Source organism: Argopecten irradians, chromosome 8 (assembly GCF_041381155.1).
Source record: "Argopecten irradians isolate NY chromosome 8, Ai_NY, whole genome shotgun sequence".
Taxonomy (NCBI): domain Eukaryota; kingdom Metazoa; phylum Mollusca; class Bivalvia; order Pectinida; family Pectinidae; genus Argopecten; species Argopecten irradians.
In genome coordinates this window covers 18,051,782-18,070,438 of record NC_091141.1, presented here as the reverse complement: position 1 = coordinate 18,070,438, position 18,657 = coordinate 18,051,782, and the positions used below count along the sequence as shown (strand labels likewise).

The 18,657-nt window shown below is 37.1% G+C and overlaps 1 protein-coding gene across 1 annotated transcript in view; it reads left to right on the top strand.

The window, feature by feature from the left end:
* Positions 1 to 18,657, top strand: part of LOC138329562 (MAM and LDL-receptor class A domain-containing protein 2-like) — a 112,874-nt gene that overhangs the window by 56,978 nt on the left and 37,239 nt on the right. Inside the window, exons 79-104 of the mRNA XM_069276637.1 lie at positions 480 to 573; positions 841 to 978; positions 1,086 to 1,342; positions 1,452 to 1,680; positions 1,926 to 2,185; positions 2,715 to 2,808; positions 3,051 to 3,164; positions 3,381 to 3,515; positions 3,635 to 3,760; positions 4,444 to 4,574; positions 4,965 to 5,049; positions 5,191 to 5,310; positions 5,609 to 5,758; positions 6,484 to 6,602; positions 7,817 to 7,981; positions 8,124 to 8,214; positions 8,449 to 8,598; positions 8,759 to 8,893; positions 11,154 to 11,285; positions 11,836 to 11,969; positions 12,165 to 12,285; positions 13,438 to 13,578; positions 14,282 to 14,547; positions 15,041 to 15,131; positions 15,372 to 15,509; positions 18,302 to 18,564. Coding sequence (XP_069132738.1) covers positions 480 to 573; positions 841 to 978; positions 1,086 to 1,342; positions 1,452 to 1,680; positions 1,926 to 2,185; positions 2,715 to 2,808; positions 3,051 to 3,164; positions 3,381 to 3,515; positions 3,635 to 3,760; positions 4,444 to 4,574; positions 4,965 to 5,049; positions 5,191 to 5,310; positions 5,609 to 5,758; positions 6,484 to 6,602; positions 7,817 to 7,981; positions 8,124 to 8,214; positions 8,449 to 8,598; positions 8,759 to 8,893; positions 11,154 to 11,285; positions 11,836 to 11,969; positions 12,165 to 12,285; positions 13,438 to 13,578; positions 14,282 to 14,547; positions 15,041 to 15,131; positions 15,372 to 15,509; positions 18,302 to 18,564 — 3,879 coding nt within the window. The remainder of the gene's footprint in view (positions 1 to 479; positions 574 to 840; positions 979 to 1,085; positions 1,343 to 1,451; positions 1,681 to 1,925; positions 2,186 to 2,714; positions 2,809 to 3,050; positions 3,165 to 3,380; positions 3,516 to 3,634; positions 3,761 to 4,443; positions 4,575 to 4,964; positions 5,050 to 5,190; positions 5,311 to 5,608; positions 5,759 to 6,483; positions 6,603 to 7,816; positions 7,982 to 8,123; positions 8,215 to 8,448; positions 8,599 to 8,758; positions 8,894 to 11,153; positions 11,286 to 11,835; positions 11,970 to 12,164; positions 12,286 to 13,437; positions 13,579 to 14,281; positions 14,548 to 15,040; positions 15,132 to 15,371; positions 15,510 to 18,301; positions 18,565 to 18,657) is intronic.

Below are 18,657 nucleotides of genomic sequence, written 5' to 3'. Positions count from 1 at the left end.
AAGCCGATTGGGGCGTAGTAGTTCGTTTCATAAGCAATTCACCCCTTATTGCCGGATAATCATGCAGCAAGAACGCTTGAATCAGACGCTTGATCCGTTCATTACAAGCATTGCCTGTTGAAGTAATATTAAAACGAATTAACAGACCTGAATCTGTCCGGATTCGGACTCCATCTTCCTGACAAATCATGGTCACACAGCGTTTGCATCTGTTCAGATTTCAGTGTAGAACAGGCATTCGTGGTAAAAGTATTGTGAATAAGGATTTTCTAGAAATTTAAATTAATCTGGTCCCATTTACAGATGGAACAAATCTATCTGAAGTAGGATACCATGTTCGAGACATTACTTCCATATTTCCTATTTAGAACACCATCATGTTCATAATTCTATTTAGCATATAAAACCAGAGATAACAAGATGGTGTGTATTCGGTTTAATATTATCTCTGTTAAGTTTCAGTTTCATTTCCTCCTAAGGTTGTGTTTGAAGGGACATCCGGCTTAGGTTACCAAGGAGATATATCACTGGACGATATCAGAATTCTGAATGGTGCCTGCCAGGGATCTGCCTGTAAGTATATATATGAGCCTTTATATTGTACATTTCATCGATCCTGTCTGTAAATCTTTCATAATTTTAAATAAAACTTGAACAATTAAATTTATTAAAATCATGAACATAGACTTAAATTTTATTCTTGGTCACAACAGCAGATTGCGTTTACTTCAGTTGTGCTTTAGAACTATGATTCTGCTATTGTATTTTTAAAATATCTTTCTGGAATACATTAGCTACTTGTTTGTATGACATGTATGAAATGGTATCCCTAAATTGCAGCTTGTGACTTTGAACAAAGCAGTATATGTGGATATCAACAAGATTTGAACGACAACTTTGACTGGACGTGGGGACATGGATCTACAGGGTCAAGGGGAACAGGACCCACAAGTGATCATACATACGCCACATCGGCTGGTAAGTGGAAACAGGCTTCTTTAAAATTATAATGTCCTAATACTAGTATAATATTTTAATGTATGGATTTCTTTCTGCTGTTGATCGGATGGATATATTATTATCAGGTCACTACATGTACACGGAGACGTCCGCACCACGTGTACAGGGAGACAAGGCTAATCTCCGGTCCCCTTCCTACCCAGCCAGTCAACACAAGTGTCTTACTTTCTGGTACCACATGTACGGCCAGGATATCGGTACACTAAACATTTACATCAGTACCTTCAATAGTCTGGGCAACTCTGTGTGGTCACTTTATGGTAACCAAGGTAACGCCTGGCACAAAGGTCAAGTTACTGTGTCCAGTCGGTCCAGTTATCAGGTCAGTATTATTTACTTCTGTGCCTATTTAGGATTTATTATTCATCATCTTACTCCAAGTGCATAGCATTGCATAATCAAATAACAACTTGTAAACATGTAAACTTCAGGTGGTGTTTTCTGGGATGCGTGGGAGTGGTTTCCATGGGGATATAGCAATTGATGACATCACCATGACAGATGGTGCATGTGCAGGACAAGGAACTTGTGACTTTGAAAGAGACTTATGCAGTTGGACACAGCGCCAAGATGACAGTTTTGATTGGCTAAGACGAAAAGGTCCAACCCCATCTGTTGGAACTGGACCGGCTTCTGATCATACACTCGGAACATCAGCAGGTAAGTCCCCTTTGTATTCTTTTTTGCACAGATGGAACCTGAAACAGTTTATTTCAAAATATGTAGATAACATAACAAAAACGACCACATTGAATTAAACAGTCGGAGTTACGCTAAATATACAACTTGGCATTTGAATATCCATTAAAAATACTTTCAGTTTAATTACATATTTAATAAGTATGATAATGCTGTTATTGTTTGTATGGATGATAATTAATTACGACATTTATATACCCCCACAGGTTACTACCTGTTTATCGAGACAAGTCGGCCACGTAAGATGGGAGACAACGCTGTGATTCAGTCCCAGCTCATCCCCAACCAGCCACAGCTCTGTTTCACTTTCTGGTACAACATGCATGGCCAGAGTGTCGGTAATCTCAACATTTCCATGCAGATAAAAGGTAGCACAAAAATCTTGAAGAAGTCTATCTCAGGCGACCAAGGTGTTGGTTGGAATCAGGGTCAGGTGGATATGAGCGATGCCTATGACGACTTCATGGTAATTTAAAAATCATATATACCAATATACTTTACATATCACTGTTTGAAGTACTCTGTTATCAAAGTCATCAAATTGCAGCTCTCAGTATTAATTTTCCTATTATTAGCAAACCTGGTCAGAAGGCCCCTTGAGCTTATGTCATAGTGCGGCGTCCGTGGTCCGTCAACTTTTCACAAAAGTATACTGAATATAAATGGCAGAATGGATTTTGACCAAAATTGGTTGGAAAATCCCTTGGGTCTATTGGGTCTAGGGCCTAAAGGAAGCGGTCCAAAATCCTTCTGAAGAAATAAATAGATTGACCTCAAATCTAAAGCCTTCAAGTTGCTAAAGTTCAAATCCAAAACCTTCAAGTTGGTAGCTTGTGTTCTTGGCCTGGAACAGGTAAGCGATACAGGCCAATTGAGCATCTTAATTTATCTTGCAACATATATAAAATATAGTTGTGATTGAGATTAATGTACTCATTGTACTTGTGATATATGGCTTGCTCTTAGTTCAATGTCATACGTTTATCTGATTCTAGATTTTAGTCGAGGCTGGAGTTGGATCTGGTTACCAAGGAGACATTGCTATAGATGATTTGAAACTTGAGGCTACATCTTGTGGTAGTTCCATTGGTAAGTTCTTGTGATATATCTCTCGGCCATCAGCTTCGGGGAATATCACCTTTCTCAGGTTTACAATTCTTACAATACCTACAAAAAGTTAATTTTTGTATAATATCATGAAAATAATTGTAAAGTAATAATGAAAATGAGTCTAATTCATTTCCAACAAGGGCGCACAAGTTGTTTTTAATTTATGAGTCAATATTTCTGATCTATACCTTACTGTAACACGATTTTAATGTTTATTGAAGCTAATGGAACATTCAATTGCACTGGTGGTCAAACTCCCAGTAAAGTGATTCCACTCAACAAGGTGTGCAACTTCATGGTCGACTGCCCCTATGCCTCAGATGAAACTAATTGCGGTATGATAAATTCTAAGAATAAAAACATCTTAAAAGCCAGTATGTAAATTTGATAGCAAAAGCTTAAATATGAAATAAGGTAATTGTGAAGATTCTACTTTTGATTAAATTACATTTTAATTGAATTAAAAGTGATATTATTTCCATGTTTAAATGTATAATGTAACAGGTGCTTGTTGTAATAAAGTAGCTTTCCTTTGATCTGTTGATATATAGGTGCCTGTAGTTTTGACCAGGATTACTGTAGCTGGATGCCAAATCTCCAGGGTGTATTTACCTGGGTTCGAGGTAATAAGAGAAGTAGTGACAGCACTGGCCCGGCATTCGATCACACAACAGGAAACCAGTATGGTAAGTATAAAAGTTAGCGCTTTAAAACGAAACATGTTTACAGGTTTAGAAAAGTATAACTGTTACTCAGACTTACATTTGTATCTAATATCATAAATTAATGTCTTTCCTGTTTAAAGGTTACTATGTCTATGTGGACGCAGCCTTGGGAACATCGAGGAGTATCGCCACATTGACAGGACCATTACTTCAGCCCAGTAGCTCTACATGTCAGATTCAGTTCTGGTACAGTATGTATGGCACAGGTATGTAAAAAGTTATTTCTGCAATATTTACACGTGTAATACTGGCTGGTTTAGGGCAATACACATATATCGCCCGAGGCTTTATTGCATGGCTACTCAATAAAGCCTCGTGACGTCAAAGCGTTAACAAAATTACTATTTTTTGATATACAATAATAACATTTTTTTGGAAATTAGACTGGATTGACTTATAAAGATACAAACAACGGAATTTGCTTTGAAAATATTACACAATGTTCATTTAAAAATAATTGACTTGCACTCACATTTCGTTTCGAATTTATTTCAAAATGGTAGAAAATCATAATACTAAAAAATCAATAAAACGTTGAGGTACTTATGAGAAAAAAACACTCTATATGTTTATAGAATATCCCTATCCTTCATATCCACGTATAAAAAAATCTTATGATATAATACATGCTATGTGGTAGCGAGAAAAAAGTTATTTAAATAATGTTAATAAAACACGTAGCTCTGGTAAACTTGGTTCGGTTCTAACTTTAGATATTGAATGTAGTGTGTGCTGACTACTTTAGGTATTGGCACTCTGAATCTGATGTTGCTACCTTAAACCAATGTATCTATGCACATGTTTTATTTTTTTATAATTGTTAGTAAAGTGCGCACAGTACAATGTTGCCTTATATATATCACACGTCGTATTAACTGTGTTTATGTAGGTATTGGAACACTAAACGTGGTGATAATAGAGGGAGGACAGAATACCACTATCTGGACACAAAGAGGTAACCAAGGCGACCAGTGGAACAAGGCTACAGTAGACATAGGTCGAGTTGGACGACCATTCAAGGTAATAATCCAACAATCCTAGCTGCTCCTGTGACCATACTGTAGAATTTGTAAGTCTGACCAACCTATATAAAAGATACAATTCCCTCCATGATTTCGATTCAGAGATGAAATCATGCTTCTTGCTTTGTTCATCATATTGCATTACTATTAGTATCATTATAATGCTACTTGATACCAGTTATTTATATTAATGTTGTTGTGTACATTTTATTTCGTTCCTTGATTTTCAGCATTATGTCCCTTGACTATCAGAAATATATCTTACCAGAATGATGTGACCTTTACTATGCATTAGAAATGCCCCTTTGAAATTAAAGTTATCTGATATCTTTTATAACAGGAAAACCCAATTCGTCCAACTCAGATTGAATATTTTAATATTTTGTAGTTGATGTACACTGCAACACGAACCTTCAACAATCTTGGAAACATTGCACTCGATGATATACAGCTTATTAACTGTAACTTCCCAGGTTTGTAATCATTTTCTTTACAGTTAAATATCAGATATGGTAAACATGACCATTCTCTAACTTATCACTTCAAAGTCATTTCATGGTTTCTGGAACATGGTGATAATAGAATCAATCAAGTGCTTCTTTGTTTCAAATTAGCTGTCCAGAAGACATGCGCTGCTAACCAGTTTAGATGTACACGTGGGTCTTGTGTACCGACGACTGATCTGTGTGATTTCACCGATGATTGTGGGGATTCCTCAGATGAACAGTCCTGCTGTAAGCATGACTTTCTCATTTGAATATGGTTCATGGTTTAATGTTGACCATCATGACGAGATATGGATAATTTTATTTAAAAGTTTGACGTGTAAAGCAGTGGGATATAAAAATGGATGAATGCATAAAAAGAATATTTTAAAAAGATTTGTATTGATTTTATTCATGCAAGGAGTTAGTGTTGTAAATGAGAGGTCCAAAAAGTCGTATTAAATCTAGCTTCTGAGATAATTGCCAAGATATTTCAGAAGAATGGATGTTTCATGTTTTTCTTAATGGATGATGTTTGTTGTTATAGCTGCTTATAATGCACGTTGTGACTTTGAAACAAGTATTTGTTCATGGACACAAGATAAAACGGACAACTTTGATTGGACACGGGCGAACGACCATACCGCTTCGTATGGAACTGGACCGTCACGTGACCATACTCGGGGAACAGCAGCAGGTACTTTTGAATAAACTTTCATGTTTTCATGTTGTTAAGGACGAAACAATTCTTGTTAAAACTGTTTTTGCTCCAGTTAGAAATAGTATTGCTTAAAATTTATGAAAAACAGAAAGTTCTTTATAATTTTGAAAACATTGGTTTGCCGGCTTGATATGATTTATTAGCCTTTCTATAACTAACCTTTTATGTTACTTGCTTCTTTATATAATATTATGCAATATTTGATATCCCAGACATATTTCACATCTGAAGGATGAGTTGGGGCCTTGTGGCCAGCCTCCAAAATATTAACGAATGCCACCCGCAGGGAGGGGGCTCTCACTCAACACACCACGTACATAATTTGTCTCATTATATCCATCCCAAACTATAGTCATTTATTGTAAAATTAATTACACCACATTCACTCAATCTTCCATAGTCTATTTCTATTAAAGAATAGAAAAAATTGAAGTTTTTTGCACAGCTGTAATAGGATTTAACTTTGAAGCCTAATTGAAAGAACGTGATATTCATCTAATGCCATTTAAAGTGTACAGAGAAATAGATATACTAACAGTTCGATTTAGGTATAAACCATTTTGATTAACGAATGACCTAATAGTTTGACAAGATGTTAGATATGATGATATTTATTATGTCAGATCTTTTGAGATTGTTGTTTGGTTATTTATATATTACATGTTGCCATGCTATAGGATGTATTGCATTATTTTGTGTAGGTTACTACATGTACATTGAGTCGTCAAGGCCAAGAAAACCAGGAGACAAAGCAAGACTCGTTAGTCAGGCCTTTAATGGAGTGGTAACCAGTACAACTGGACAGAATCAAGGATGTACGGTAGGTCGCTTTAGATAGACGTATTAGTTAGGCCTAGGACTGGTAACCAGTACAACTGGTCAGAATCAAGGATGTACGGTAGGTCGCTATAGATAGCCGTGTTAGTCAGACCTTGACTGGTAACCAGTACAACTGGGCAGAATCAGGGATGTACAGTAGGTCGCTATAGATAGACGTGTAAGTCAGGTCCAGGAGTGGTAACCAGCTGGGCAGAATCAAGGATGAACGGTAGTCGCTAGAGATAGACGTGTTAGTCAGGCCTAGGAGTGGCAACCAGTACAACTGGACAGATTCAGGGATGTACGGTAGGTCGCTATAGATAGACGTGTTAGTCAGGCCTAGGACTGGTAACCAGTACAACTGGTCAGAATCAAAGATGTACGGTAGGTCACAATAGATAGACGTGTTAGTCAGGTCTAGGAGTGGTAACCAGTACAACTGGTCAGAATCATGGATGTACGGTAGGTCGCTATAGATAGACGTGTTAGTCAGGTCTAGGAGTGGTAACCAATACAACTGGTCAGATTCAGGGATGTACGGTAGGTCACAATAGATAGACGTGTTAGTCAGGCCTAGGACTGGTAACCAGTACAACTGGTCAGAATCAAGGATGTACGGTAGGTCGCTATAGATAGACGTGTTAGTCAGCCCTAGGAGTGGTAACCAATACAACTGATCAGAATCAGGGATGTACGGTAGGTCGCTATAGATAGACGTGTTAGTCAGGCCTAGGAGTGGTAACCAGTACAACTGGGCAGAATCAATGATGTACGGCCGGTTAATGAGATGATTAGTGTAACAGGCAACCGACAGTTTAGATCACGTAAGAACATTGCCCCTGTATTCATTATGTTGAGACTGTAGTAGGGATAAAGACTATTTATTTCTACTGAAGACCATGACATAGTTGTTGTTTCGTGAATATAGATAATTGTGGTTATTGTGATAATGATTGTAGTAATGTGTTGAATTTAGGTATATTATGCTTATGTAAAGTATCCACAAGGAAGTCACCTCAGAGAAAAGACAATTACAGACATTGTCGATAAAGCTACTTACAACCATGAGGCAATTTCATTGAATCCATGGACATTCATGAAAGAAATAATGAAGAGTTACTATCATGGAGGGGAGGGGGTAGTGTTTAAAAACAATGATTTAATCTATATTAGAAACTTATTTCTATTTATTTCAATAATGATATTTGTTTTCAGCTTCGTTTGTATTATCACATGTTTGGAAGGACAATTGGAGCTCTGAACGTTTACACGCGAACCTCTATTGGTGGACCTATGAAGATTGTTTGGCAGAAGGCTGGCAACGTCGGAGACTTCTTTGAGAGGGTGGACATACCAATATTTGAAACCAGTCCATTCCAAGTAAGGCTTATATGCAATACAGTTGGTAAATAATTCCTCCACAATGTTCATTTTCCTTCTTATCCTGTTAGACATAAGAACTGTTATGAAAAAATGATTTCTTTGTGTTTGACTCTCTATAAGTTTACACGTGTTTTCGTAGGTTTTGATTGAAGGAGTGACAGGTCAGGGTTACCAAGGAGACATCGCTGTTGACGACTTATCAATGACCCCTGGCTGTATACCAGCAACCAGTAAGTACCATATTGATGTCCGTGGTGTTGGAAATCACTAGGTTTTGCTTCCAGTTTTATGAAAGCCTGGACCAGTCACCACGCCAGGCCCCTGTGATATTGTTATGATTTTACAGTAATATTGTTGTTTTTATACCAGCCCCACTAGTAACAGGGACATCCAGACCAGTCACCACGCCGGACCCTTGTGATATTGTTCTGATTTTACAGTAATACTGTTGTTTTCTATACCAGCCCCACTGGTAACAGGAACACCTGGACCAGTCACCACGCCAGGCCCATGTGGTAATGGTAGCTTCTCATGTTCCGGCAGCTGTATTAACCAGAACCAAGTGTGTGACTTCATCACCCAGTGCTCAGACAATTCAGACGAAGCAAATTGTGGTAAGAATACATATATTATACATGCAAAAAATAAATGAATATCATAACTACCTGATTTATGTTTTCTCTATAATATGACTTTCAGACAACACCAATTGTGATAAGCTTATATACGTTCGTTGTGATTCTCTGCGTCATTGTTAACTATTGATGGTTACAGGTACGTGTAACTTTGAGACAAACCAATGTGGCTGGAATGATATTAGTTCTGGTCGTTATAACTGGCATCGATTCCAAGGAATCTCACCAGGTACAGGAGGGCCTAGAGGTGACCACACCACCAACTCACCGAATGGTTAGTTAGTATACACCACATAGAAGTGTATATCAATACTATATCCCTGTAGAAGTGTATAACAATACCCCTGTAGAAGTGTATAACAATATCCCTGTAGAAGTGTATAACAATATCCCTGTAGAAGTGTATAACAATACTATATCCCTGTAGAAGTGTATAACAATACTATATCCCTGTAGAAGTGTATAACAATATCCCTGTAGAAGTGTATAACAATATCCCTGTAGAAGTGTATAACAATATCCCTGTAGAAGTGTATAACAATACTATATCCCTGTAGAAGTGTATAACAATACTATACCCCTGTAGAAGTGTATAACAATATCCCTGTAGAAGTGTATAACAATATCCCTGTAGAAGTGTATAACAATATCCCTGTAGAAGTGTATAACAATACTATATCCCTGTAGAAGTGTATAACAATACTATATCCCTGTAGAAGTGTATAACAATATCCCTGTAGAAGTGTATAACAATATCCCTGTAGAAGTGTATAACAATACAATATCCCTGTAGAAGTGTATAACAATACTATATCCCTGTAGAAGTGTATAACAATACTGTACCCTGTAGAAGTGTTTAACAATGTCCCTGTAGAAGTGTATAACAATATCCCTGTAGAAGTGTATAACAATATCCCTGTAGAAGTGTATAACAATACTATATCCCTGTAGAAGTGTATAACAATATCCCTGTAGAAGTGTATAACAATACTATATCCCTGTAGAAGTGTATAACAATACTATATCCCTGTAGAAGTGTATAACAATACTCCCTGTAGAAGTGTATAACAATATCCCTGTAGAAGTGTATAACAATATCCCTGTAGAAGTGTATAACAATATCCCTGTAGAAGTGTATAACAATACTATATCCCTGTAGAAGTGTATAACAATATCCCTGTAGAAGTGTATAACAATATCCCTGTAGAAGTGTATAACAATACTATATCCCTGTAGAAGTGTATAACAATACTATATCCCTGTAGAAGTGTATAACAATACTATATCCCTGTAGAAGTGTATAACAATATCCTGTAGAAGTGTATAACAATACATCCCTGTAGAAGTGTATAACAATATCCCTGTAGAAGTGTATAACAATATCCCTGTAGAAGTGTATAACAATATCCCTGTAGAAGTGTATAACAATATCCCTGTAGAAGTGTATAACAATATCCCTGTAGAAGTGTATAACAATACCCTGTAGAAGTGTATAACAATATCCCTGTAGAAGTGTATAACAATACTATACCCCTGTAGAAGCGTATAACTATATCCCTGTAGAAGTGTATAACAATACTATATCCCTGTAGAAGTGTATAACAATACTATATCCCTGTAGAAGTGTATAACAATATCCCTGTAGAAGTGTATAACAATACTATATCCCTGTAGAAGTGTATAACAATATCCCTGTAGAAGTGTATAACAATATCCCGTAGAAGTGTATAACAATACTATACCCTGTAGAAGTGTATAACAATATCCCTGTAGAAGTGTATAACAATATCCCTGTAGAAGTGTATAACAATACTATATCCCTGTAGAAGTGTATAACAATATCCTGTAGAAGTGTATAACAATACTATATCCCTGTAGAAGTGTATAAAATACATATCCCTGTAGAAGTGTATAACAATCATACCCTGTAGAAGTGTATAACAATATCCCTGTAGAAGTGTATAACAATACTATATCCCTGTAGAAGTGTATAACAATATCCCTGTAGAAGTGTATAACAATATCCCTGTAGAAGTGTATAACAATACTATATCCCTGTAGAAGTGTATAACAATACAATACAATATCCCTGTAGAAGTGTATAACAATACTATATCCCTGTAGAAGTGTATAACAATACTATATCCCTGTAGAAGTGTATAACAATATCCCTGTAGAAGTGTATAACAATATCCCTGTAGAAGTGTATAACAATATCCCTGTAGAAGTGTATAACAATACTATATCCCTGTAGAGGTGTATAACAATACTATATCCCTGTAGAAGTGTATAACAATATCCCTGTAGAAGTGTATAACAATATCCCTGTAGAAGTGTATAACAATCTATCTGTAGAGTGTATAACCTGTAGAGAGTGTATAACAATATCCCTGTAGAAGTGTATAACAATATCCCTGTTGAAGTGTATAACAATATCCCTGTAGAAGTGTATAACAATACTATATCCCTGTAGAAGTGTATAACAATACTGTAATCTGTGATAGTGTATAACAATATTACATTGGCTGCTTCAGGCCACTACATGCTGGTAGAGGGGTCATCAGGTACATTCTACAGTCGCGCGAGGATGACAACTGTTGTGCTGGGCCCCACAGCACCTAGCTGTCAAGTCCAGTTCTACTACCATATGTACGGTATAGCAGCAGGTGAGTGGCACTCAGGCTTGGAATTAGTCATTTATCTTCTATAATATTCAATAATATAATAATAATAATCTAATACAGACAAATTCAGATAAAATCAATATTATCTAAATGCACTATAGAAATGTCCAAATAAAGTCATTATTATCTAAATCCACTATAAAAAGGTCCAAATAAAGTCACTATACTTTAAGTTCAAAGTATTCACTATAGAAAAAATCCACAATAGAAAAGTCCCAATAAAGTTATTATTATCTTAATTCACTATAGAAAACTCCAAATAAGGTCATTATATCTAAATCTACCATATAAAAGTCAAAATAAAGTAATTATTATCTAAATTGACCATAGATAAGTCCAATTTAAATCAATTCGTTATTATCCAAATCTACTATCAAATTGATCCACTGACTATTACAATAAATTCACTATAAGTAATCCATTATAGATTAATCCCCTATAAATAAATATATATAGTAGATTAATGCACCATTCAATCCACTGCACTTTGTGTAATCCACCGTTTAAATACTCTCTGTTCTGTCTGTATTAGGTAATATCCAGCTGAGTGTTGTCAACTCTCAAAGGCCAACAGATTCCACGGTGATCTGGTTTAAGACTGGAAATCAAGGCAACGGCTGGAAGCAAGCTACAGCGGACATTGGAGCACTTCCTGCTGGCTACAAGGTCCTAACAAAATTTCTGAATAGATTTTTGTAGAATTGATGCTACCATGCATGACGATTAATTTGTGGTAATGTAGTTTAAGTAGTGATGGAGATTATACTTACAAGATAAAGAACAAAAATCTAGGTTTTGCATAGCTCCATTTAACTTTACACAAGACGTTGAACATTTGAGTAAATATGTATTTATTTGTAGGTTCAATTCGATGCACTGCCGTCAAAGTCTTTCCAAACATCAGGCATTCCGCAATCTGATATGGCTATTGATGATGTGAAATTTGTGGCTTGTAATCCAACGCAGATCGTTAACAATTCAGGTAAAATATTAACTGGTGTATGCATTCAGTACATTGTACATACATGTAATAAATAAATAAAGACTAAGGATTGACATTGAACTTAGACGAGACCAAGGACTAATATTTCCGTGTAGAATTCAGGAGCAGATGCTGTTGCTGCATGCAGATTAGGATGACAATAATTTGTACTAAACCAAAGACAGGATAATTTACTATTGCTTAAATTAACAACTATAGAGAACAATAGTAAACATTTAATTAAGGCAAATTAAACCTGAGATAAGTCGGAAAGAAATTAAAATCCTCATTATCACTATTCCATATGAGATCTGATAGTATGCATATGACCTTCTGCATTGTTCCATCAATTTGCTGCCTTCAGAGTTGACCTTTGAGTGTTCTAAATTCCTAAGGTCTTCGTGCCATTTCGTTCCCTTTTTAACCAAAGATTGACATAACTGCAAATATGGTAAACTACAGGTTACCAGAATAACTTATCCTCTTACGGAATGAAAATAAGGATATTATCAGATTGCGCGGACAGTACTATCAAGAACGTGGCTGTATAGATGGTTTATTTGTTGCAGCGCATGCACAGAAAAAGACCAGTGTTTTAAGCTCTATAGGTAACGACAAGCTAGATGTAAATGGAGAGCTTTAACTGCACTACTATTGCTTTTAATTACAGAAAACTGCTCAGAGTATGTCATATTAAGGCTTGCTTCTGTTATATTAGTATAATGCATGAAATACCAACTGTGACATTCATGTATAACATTGTAATATTGTGTTGCATATAAAATGTTCATATTAGTAACCTATGCTGTTATTATCTTTTCTGTCTTCTGCAAGTTTTTTCATATTATTCATGTGTCCAATATTATACTATTGATGTTATCCTTTCTATGGTACTGTATGTGGTCCCGTACTTATTTATTCAAGTACTGTTATAAGTGTCATATTTATGCATCCTTTCAAAAAACTTGCTTTATATTAACGCACGTTGGTTTATGTTGAATCATTCATATCAATCATGGCCAGTATTATCATATCTCTATTCCTATTAAACATTTTGTTAAATATTTCCCAAAATTTATATAGTATATGTACATGCTTGATAATCTAATACATAATTTAATGGGTAAATGTGTTTCTTTTTTTATTGGACAGTCTTTAACCTGAACTGTTCGTTTGAATCTGGACTATGCGGCTATTTCCAAGAAACATCAGATGATTTTGATTGGACACTTACCAATCAGTCAACTAACACTGTTGGAACCGGACCAGACAGAGATCACACCACCGGGACAGGTAAGGGTCGGGATGGGGGTGGGGCCCAGACAAAGACCACACCACCAGGACAGGTAAAGGTCGGGATGGGGGTGGGACCTAGACATAGATCACACCACCGAGACAAGGGTCGGGATGGGGGTGGGGCCCAGACAAAGACCACACCACCAGGACAGGTAAAGGTCGGGATGGGGGTGGGACCTAGACATAGATCACACCACCGAGACAGGTAAGGGTCGGGATGGGGGTGGGGCCTAGACAGACACCAGACAGAGACCGTACATGTAAGGGTTGGGATGTTGGTGGGGCCTAGACATAGATCATACCACCGTGAAGGGAAAATGTCGGGATTGGGGTGGGGCCTAGACAGAGACCACACCACCGTGAAGGTAAAAGGTCGGGATGGGGATGGGCACAAGGCAGAGACCACTCCACTGGGAGAAGAAAGGGTTGGAATGTAGGTGGGGCCTAGACAGAGACCACACACCGGGACAGGTAAGGATCGGGGTGGGGTTGGACCCAAACGGAGATCACATCACCGGGACAGGTAAGGATCGTGGTGGAGAAAGAGAATGAAAGTTAGGATGAGCAAACAATATGTTATGATTAAGTCAAAAGTGGCAATAGGTAATAGATTATGTGTGGGTAGTTACGTAATGTTGGGAAGAAAATCTAGTTGTGAACTCCAAGACGTAAAGAGGAGTTTTCCGATGTGTGTTTGCAGGATTTTACATCTACATTGAGACGTCAGCTCCTCGTCATGCCGGCCAGAGAGCACGCATTACGTCCGGTATCCAGGCCCCGACCCAAGGACAAGGTGTTTGTCTCACCTTCTGGTATCATATGTTTGGTGCCCATGTAAATACCCTTAACGTCTACCAGCAGCACCCACAGGCAGGGAACCCGTCCCTCATCTGGTCACGTTCTAAAACACAAGGCAACGTTTGGCGTAAGGGGCAAAGGTCAATTACTAGCAGCCAACCATACCAGGTATTCTTCTGATGACAGCAATGTTAATACTTCAAACGTCCTATAGAGCAGTTCCATTTTCTTACAAATGTGATAAACTGTAAATTAGCAGAGATGTAAATTAGCGGAAGTTGATGCGTCGGTACCGAAAAACACCCTTTAACAAATTAAACTCCATAGGAGACAGCGCGAAAAGCGCTAAAATAAAATTACAGCTTAAATGAGTAAGTTTATAGTATCTTAATGTCACCCTGTGCTTCAATAACTAAATATCAAGATGTACTCAGATTGTGTTTATATGTATCAATTTAAATGTTTTACTTCATGTGTATAACTGTTTGTTTGATATAATCTTAATGTATGAAACAGGTTCCCACATCCAACGTTCGGATATCTTATAGTTAAAGGACGAAACATTCCCACACATTAATCATCAAAACAATTGTTTACAAATTGTTTTTAACAATCAATATTTATTGAAATTGTGTTTAAAATTTAAAACATTTCTCCACAGATTGTGTTTGAAGGGTTAGTTGGAGTAAGCTGGCAAGGAGATATTGCTTTGGACGATATTTCAGTGGTCAATGGACCCTGCCCCGCTCCAGGTTTGTTATTTATTACGTTGTGTATTGGTCAAGGTTTCCTTTTGTTATATATATATCACTTTGGTCTAGACCATTCCATTTTGCTTTTGGCTAGTTAAATTATGTAAAATCTTTGAGCTATTATGCAATACGAAAATTGTTGAAATACGGTACACTAATAATTTAGATATGTTTTTGCATGCTTATGCATGGATACATGATTGAGAATCGGATGAATAATATTCATCCATATATTCACAGCTGTGTGTGACTTTGAAGCGGATTTCTGTGGATGGACTCAAGATACAACAGATGATTATGATTGGACGAGAGATAGAAATGGAACCTCTTCTATTGGGACTGGTCCAGCCTATGACCATACTACAGAGAGTCAATATGGTGGGTAATACTACAAGGAGTCAATATGGTGGGTAATACTACAGGGAGTCAATATGGTGGGTAATACTACAGGGATTCAATATGGTGGGTAATACTACAGGGAGTCAATATGTGGGTAATACTACAGGGAGTCGATATGGTGGGTAATACTACAGGGAGTCAACAATACCACATAGTCAATATGGTGGGTAATACTACAGGGAGTCAACAATACCACATAGTCAATATGGTGGGTAATACTACAGGGAGTCAACAATACCACATAGTCAATATGGTGGGTAATACCACAGGGAGTCAATATGGTGGGTAATACTACAGAGAGTCAATATGGTGGGTAATACTACATGGAGTCAATATGGTGGGTAATACTACAGTTAGTCAATATGGCGGGTACTACTACAGGGAGTCAATATGTAGTAATACTACAGGGAGTCAATATGGTAGGTAATACTACAGAGTCAATATGGTGGGTAATACTACAGGGAGTCAATATGGTGGGTAATACTACATGGAGTCAATATGGTGGGTAATACTACAGGGAGTCAATATGGTGGGTAATACTACATGGAGTCAATATGGTGGGTAATACTACATGGAGTCAATATGGCGGGTAATACTACAGGGAGTCAATATGTAGTAATACTACAGGGAGTCAATATGGTAGGTAATACTACAGAGTCAATATGGTGGGTAATACTACAGGGAGTCAATATGGTGGGTAATACTACAGGGAGTCAATATGGTGGGTAATACTACATGGAGTCAATATGGTGGGTAATACTACAGGGAGTACATATGGTGGGTAATACTACAGGGTGTCAATATGGTGGGTAATACTACAGGGAGTCAATATGGTGGGTAATACTACAGGGAGTCAATATGGTGGGTAATACTTCAGGGAGTACATATGGTGGGTAATACTACAGGGAGTCAATATGGTGGGTAATACTACAGGGAGTCAATATGGTAGGTAATACTACAGAGTCAATATGGTGGGTAATACTACAGGGAGTCAATATGGTGGGTAATACTACAGGGAGTCAATATGGTGGGTAATACTATAGAGTCACAGAGGCCTCCTCACCACTTGTTTATTACTGTTGTTGTAGGTTTTGATATCTACACAGAGGCCTTCTCATCACTTGTGTATTACTGTTGTATTGTATGTTATATATCTACACAGAGACCTCCTCACCACTTGTGTATTACCTTTCTTTTTTAAGGTTAATATATCTACACAGAGACCTCCTCACCACTTGTGCATTACCTTTGTTTTTTAAGGTTAATATATCTACACAGAGACCTCCTCACCACTCGTGTATTACCTTTGTTTTTTAAGGTTAATATATCTACACAGAGACCGCCTCACCACTTTTGTATTACCTTTGTTTTTTAAGGTTAATATATCTACACAGAGACCGCCTCACCACTTGTGCATTACCTTTGTTTTTTAAGGTTAATATATCTACACAGAGACCGCCTCACCACTTGTGCATTACCTTTGTTTTTAAAGGTTAAAATATCTACACAGAGACCTCCTCACCACTTGTGCATTACCTTTGTTTTTTAAGGTTAATATATCTACACAGAGACCTCCTCACCAATTGTGCATTACCTTTGTTTTTTAAGGTTAAAATATCTACACAGAGACCTCCTCACCACTTGTGCATTCCTTTGTTTTTTAAGGTTAATATATCTACACAGAGACCGCCTCACCACTTGTGTATAACCTTTGTTTTTTAAGGTTAATATATCTACACAGAGACCGCCTCACCACTTGTGTATTACCTTTGTTTTTTAAGGTTAATATATCTACACAGAGACCTCCTCACCACTTGTGCATTACCTGCGTTTTTAAGGTTAATATATCTACACAGAGACCTCCTCACCACTTGTGTATTACCTTTGTTTTTTAAGGTTAATATATCTACACACAGAGACCGCCTCACCACTTGTGTATTACCTTTGTTTTTTAAGGTTAATATATCTACACAGAGACCTCCTCACCACTTGTGCATTACCTTTGTTTTTTAAGGTTAATATATCTACACAGAGACCGCCCTCTCACCACTTGTGCATTACCTTTGTCTTTTAAGGTTAATATATCTACACAGAGACCTCCTCACCACTTGTGTATTACCTTTGTTTTTTAAGGTTAATATATCTACACAGAGACCTCCTCACCACTTGTGCATTACCTTTGTTTTTTAAGGTTAATATATCTACACAGAGACCTCCTCACCACTTGTGCATTACCTTTGTTTTTTAAGGTTAATATATCTACACAGAGACCTCCTCACCACTTGTGCATTACCTTTGTTTTTTAAGGTTAATATATCTACACAGAGACCGCCTCACCACTTGTGTATTACCTTTGTTTTTTAAGGTTAATATATCTACACAGAGACCGCCTCACCACTTGTGTATTACCTTTGTTTTTTAAGGTTAATATATCTACACAGAGACCTCCTCACCACTTGTGCATTACCTTTGTTTTTTAAGGTTAATATATCTACACAGAGACCTCCTCACCACTTGTGTATTACCTTTGTTTTTTAAGGTTAATATATCTACACAGAGACCGCCTCACCACTTGTGTATTACCTTTGTTTTTTAAGGTTAATATATCTACACAGAAGACCTCCTCACCACTTGTGTATTACCTTTGTTTTTTAAGGTTAATATATCTACACAGAGACCTTCTCACCACTTGTGTATTACCTTTGTTTTTTAAGGTTACTATATCTACACAGAGGCTTCCTCACCACTTGTGCAATACCTTTGTTTTTTAGGTTACTATATCTACACAGAAGCATCCTCACCACTTGTGATGGGTAACAAAGCTCGTTTGATCAGTCCTAACTTTACACCTCTTGGATCATCAGAATGTCTTCACTTCTGGTACCATATGTACGGACAAAATGTAGGTACCCTAAATGTGTACGTCCAGCCGAGCAGTGGAGCACCAAAGTCTAGAGTCTTTAGCAGGACACACAGCCAAGTGAATCTATGGCTATATGCCACAGTGCAGCTGTCACAATCTATTGACTATAAGGTATGTGTATGGTTTTTGGGCAATAATTGGGTAGAAATTTAAGCAAAGAAACACATTTTATGCAACTCAAATATAAGATTGACATGTTTCTGT